This window comes from Ruditapes philippinarum, unplaced genomic scaffold, assembly GCF_026571515.1.
Source record: "Ruditapes philippinarum isolate M1 unplaced genomic scaffold, ASM2657151v2 ctg16613_1_1_1_1, whole genome shotgun sequence".
Lineage (NCBI taxonomy): Eukaryota > Metazoa > Mollusca > Bivalvia > Venerida > Veneridae > Ruditapes > Ruditapes philippinarum.
In genome coordinates this window covers 92-5,926 of record NW_026852962.1, presented here as the reverse complement: position 1 = coordinate 5,926, position 5,835 = coordinate 92, and the positions used below count along the sequence as shown (strand labels likewise).

Here is a 5,835-nt window from a genome sequence, read left to right as displayed (position 1 = left end):
TACATATTTAAAAGGTTCTATCTACAGGTTCATAGCTGATTCTTATAGCAAAGGATTGCCAAAACAGTGACAGTAGGAAGTGATAAAATTTCTAAAGTGACAACACAAAAAAGAACAGCAAATAAATAAATCTGAGGTAACTGTGGATATAACATATGATTTATTACATAATGATTTATTATTGATTGATGACTTTATTCCAGGAAACAAGAATTATAATAATGTCAGGATGAAATACAGACTTAGGCTTGACTACCTTGTTTCATGATATATATCAACTTAAATGTGATGTATATCACAATACTGATATATATCAGCCACCACAGTAAAAATCTTTTATAAGTTACCATTGTGGTATATATCAGCAACTAACAGGAGATATATGTATATCAGTCACTAGTGAGATAAAAAACCAAACATATGGTACTACATCTGGCAAAGGGATGCTTGGAGCAGCTTAGGTGTGATATAAATCAGTCACCATCCAGTGAGATATACATATATCATCATTCTATGTGATATATATCACATCAAGGATATATATCACAATACCATCTCTAATATCGAAAAAGAAATCATACATACACAGTTGTTTTATGATCACGGTCCTGTATATCATCGCTGTAAATAAACAATTAAGCCTGGTTGCATATGTGCTTTGATTCTAATGCATTTCCAAACTATATTTTACTGAAGCCAGAAAAAATAGAATTACTATCTATTTATAATTAAATTAAACTTGGGACTTTTCATTTCTAGAATATTTAATTTGTATGTATATGAAATAGTTAGAAAACTTTCAATTTAATATGGCCGATACCCTAGTATTATTAGTAATCCTAAAAGTGACACTGAAATGATCAGCTCCCAAACATCATATCAATACTTCACTATTACATAGAATACAAAAAAATTGTGTGCTGAGCAGTTAATGTGTCTGACAACATAAGTAATCTAAGGATCTCTAGCTGCTAGGGCTCAAACCCCGTCAGTGGCAAGCCATTGTTTCTGTGAGCAAATAACTTTACCCTCATTTCTCTGTACCGGTGGGTTCCAGTAACGGATTCAAGTGTGTCTATGACCTAGCTTCCTACACAATTGAACTATAATAAATTCTGTATAAAACTAAATTAAAAAAATTCTTTTACAAGAACAAACCTGTAAGTGTAACAGAAATGCAGGTTAGGGAAGTCATTATTGCTGCTGGCAATAGAGATACTCTAGAAAACTCAGCAATATGGGTATTTTCCCACCTTATTACATGGTACAAACAAACGTTTACAGTTAAATATATCTACATGTATAACCAGCCCTATAAAGTATTGAACTGTTTTAAAGCTGTAAGTTACAACAATTAAAGTTTTCCTTATACCATGAGATAATATTGGGGAAAAACCCAAATTTGCTGGATTCTGGAAAGCTGACCTTGAAAAATCTCAATCATATAGCATAGCAGAACTCGTTTGCAAGTTCACAGTATATAAACGATTTGTACCCCAACCGGATCTTGTGAGAAGATCTCAACATCAGTTCAGTACAAACAGGCGGTGTGACCAATAAAACTTTTTAAGACGGCTTGCATTTAATCTGAGACGGTATGTAAACATTTGAATCATATTAAGAAATATTTTTTCTTTGCTTATAGATACATTTATATCCAGCTTCTTTAAATTGATGCGCATAAAACGCTTTGCTCTTCGCTTCGTGTTTTGTTTATGTCAACACACGCCGATTACACAAGCAAATTTATGCCTAAAATTGTTTTATTTCACTATAACTCGTATCTGAATCTTAACTTTATTGTCTAAACTTGTCTTACCGCACAGACACTTGTGTGAATATCTTTGAATATTGATAAAATCACAGTAAATAATAGAGGCAAACATTCTGATAACTGTACCCGTCTTGCTAAAACAATTTTAATGATCTGTACCCTACTTGTGTTTTAACTGAACCATAACTTGCGAGTCTCTTTTGATGATTTTTATTGTTTTTGTCCTATGTTCCAAATTATATCTTGCAGAATATGAAGTTATTGTGTCACAAGAGCATGGCACATCTTTTAGTTCTATATAAGTAACCAATACTGCACATGAATGGACCTTCATCATGTTCTCACTTTAGTAGAAGTAGCTGGTAATACGAATTAGAAAGAAAATTATTTCTTGACAGGAATTATCAACCAACAAATCTTATCTTCATTTACCATTCATTTTTCTTTGAAAAGATATAAAGCTAAGATATAACAGAAGTTTCTACTAGTAAGTTCAACGGCATTGTTGTTAGTCTTGACGTGACCGTTATATAACGTCACATATCAATCCATCCTCCTCGAAAGATCATCACAGGATTACTTATTTCAACATGTTGAAAGTTTTACACGTACCGTTGATTTCATTATGCTTTTTGAAACACGGTTTAATATTCTCATAAGTGCCTTGAATTTCTATTTCTTACATGCGCGACTAGGATCACTCTTAATAAATCATTTGAAGGAGTTTCCTGCATATTGTTGTTAAATGTGTAAAAGGTAGTTTTCATTCTTGCAAGTTTATTTCCACTTATTTTTAAATAGTTAACAGTCTTGCCAGTGTCTAAGACAACCTGTTAGTTTTCTTTTCACACAACTTGAAAAGTTTATCATTGGCTATCATAAGTGATCTTAAGTCAAAAGATATATATAAATCAGGTCCCTTTCTATAAATTGCCATATACATGTATTTCAGATGGATTTGGATGAATCATTTGTAGTTGAGGGTCTTGACAGTAGCTTTCGTGTAACAGAAATTCCTTAAATGTGGAAGCTGTGGAATAATTTGACTCCAAGTTTAAACTTAAACTCTTAGTCATCTGTACTAAAAACGCATCTTTTGTTGATGTGTGAACAGGTGTTTTGATTTTTATTGACATTTCTTGATTCAAGTCCGTCTTGTCTTGAAACTTTTACTATTTTTGTAATATCATTTGCTTTTAAAGTCCTTTCTTCAATTATTTTGGAATAATTCTTACGTCTTTGGAGTATGATTTTAATGTTTATGTTATTGTTGTCAAACTGAGAAATTGTTATTTTAAGCTTTAAAAGCCTTTTGTTCTTATGTCATAATTGTGAACAATAGTGTTTCCGATTTTTTTTTAAGAGAAAGAGAAAATTCTTCCATTTTGCCTGTCAATAAACAAATAAATACGTTAAATGATAAAGTTCTCTCCATTAAATCTTTTAAAATACTCACAAGTCAGGGTACAGATAAAATTCGTAAACTCACAAGTAGGGTTCACAATCACCAGCAAGTAACGTTCAGTTTACGGAATTGACCTCCTTGGTTAAACTCTTAATTTAATGTTAAAAATACAGCAATATTTTTTGCAGATGACTAAATTATCATTTGTTATTGATTATTTTAGTAGTTCGATATCACAATTCAATGTTTAACTAAATAAAACTTGAAATAAGCAGATTTTTGTTCGTGTTCAGTGTTGATCACATGAAAGCAGTTCGTGAGTTTCGATTATTTTATAGCTTTAATGCTAACATTTATATTTTGCATAACTTAAACGTTTAATAAAGTTTCTCTTCTACGATATAAATAAAGATTTACTAACCTAACGTCCATAAGTATCAATATAAATACTAATATATTAAATAAGTCAAGCGTCAGAAAATGGTTGACACTGACATCTTCTCACAAGATCCGGTTGGGGTTCAAATCGTTTATATACTGTGAAGTTAGTACAGAACAGAAATAAAATTAAATCATATCAGGCCCTTTTTTCCGCTATACAACTAAGGAATTTTCCTGAATATGAAATATATATTTCCTACCAAAAGGATTTTAACAAATGCTTTTTTTACTTTTTTATTTATAAAATTCAAATGTTAAGACTACGAATATTTTAAATGTTATGTCTTCCTTAGACAGAAATGAATCCAAAGAACATTATAATTTTCCAGCAGTTTACATGTAGTATGTAGCTGCTGATATTATTTTAATCCTCATAAATTAGATATCGCCCTGTACATTTACTTTTCTCATTTAATGCATTTAGTGTAGTTAAAAATGATGGAAAGGGCCTGAACGTAACTTGTTTTAGCAGAAATCATGAACAGAAAAAAGCTTATGATGAAAGTATAAGAGAAGGCAGCAAATCAATACACATGTATAAAACTTCAATACATTTAGAGAATATCCATTAAAACACATTCTTCCCTGAAAACAGCTTTGAAAATTAATAACTTTTAGCCTATTTATTACCAAATGCTACATATTTTATAATTGTATATCTATGATTCAGTATTTATGAAAGAACAAGAAAATTTAATGTAGTGTTTTCCAAATTAGGATATAATGATCATCTATAAACATTATCATTAGAATACCATTAACATTTATCCATGTATTTATTCATACATATACATCAAAATATCATGTATAACATATCACCTGAAAGGATAAACTTATGTTGAATATATTTCATTAAGACAGATGGTCAAGAGTATTCCTCAGTGAAACCAGTAAAAATAGGGGTTTTTAATATAACAGACAATAAACTTAGTTTTTACAATAAAGACAATATAGACTGAGCAATAAAGCAAGTTTGTAAACACAGTTTGAGAAGCAATGTCAAAATAGCTAATAAGCTTTTACCATCACTTAATATCATTACTTATTTCGAAATGTACTTTGTTCTATTTACAATATAAATTACACCATTTTTGTGCAAACTTATCTTTTACAATTTAGATTGTTTCAATTCTTTAATATAAACATGGAGATTTTGTACATTTGGCCTAAATTATAAGCTAAAATTGTAGACATCTTTGTTCCAGAATAAATCTTGCAAGAGATAGCAGCTAGGAATACTGGTCCAATTATTTAAATATTGCATTTTTTTTTATCTTACAGTTTCATTTATTGGCAGAGGCTCAAAGTCATTAACAATCAATCTGTTATTCCTGACACTAGAAGTCTTTTCCATATATATCTAACCTTTACTCTGATACATGTGTGTACTTAAATTGCCTAGATTTGAATTTGGAACTTCTTGACTATTCTTGATTATAAAACAAGAGCTTGGATAACGAGCATTTTTTAAGTTAAAAAGGGCCAAAAAATTATGTCAAAATCCATGTTTAGAGTTATGGGCCTTGGACAGTGGCCTCCCATTATGCTCTCAAATAAGTGTGTGAAGTTTCAACCCATTCTTTTCAGCAGGTTTGGAGAATACCAACTTACACACAAAAACTGAACTAAAGTGTGATGCCAAACCCCCGGATAAGTGCAATAGCTCTCCCTATTCGAATAGTTTAGCTAAAAATTAGCATTAATGGAAACAACTATATGACCATCATAACCACAATATTAACAACTATTTTATAAATATAATCATGTGTCTAAAAAAGAGCAACACTTTATGTATATCAAATAGGCTATATTGGATTTTTCTATTTCAGTTCTGAGTTTACTGCTCACTACATATTTATTCCTGCATAATGCCTAGGTCACAAATAAAACGGGCGCCGTCCGATTAAACGATTTTTATAAAATCGGCAGATTTTTTGATGTCGTGGACGCCGGGCGATTTTAAATCTGATACCTTGCGTGGTCACGAATGAAACAGTCGTCGGGCGATTTTTGCCGAGTGGATTTTACAGAAAGAATTGAACTGATCAGGCGGTCGCCGCCCGATGTCCGTACGGAGTCTGTGCAATTTAAAAGTGAATCGGATGGTTGCCGCGCGGGCGCCGGGCGACAATGACTTTACATTTAATGACATCCTAGATAAATCAGCCAGTTGTAATTATGCCAGCAAAGAAGTCAGCTGCCAAAGCCAAGGGGA

General features: G+C 31.4%; 1 protein-coding gene across 1 annotated transcript; it reads right to left on the bottom strand.

Annotated features, from left to right (window-relative positions):
* Positions 1 to 222: 222 nt before the first annotated feature.
* LOC132729397 (uncharacterized) lies at positions 223 to 621 on the bottom strand (the record flags this gene model as incomplete). Its single annotated transcript, XM_060715163.1, is given in 1 exon segment — positions 223 to 621. A coding segment is annotated over 1 exon segment (46 nt), but the record flags the coding sequence as incomplete, so codon positions are not given.
* Between the last annotated feature and the right edge of the window lie 5,214 nt (positions 622 to 5,835).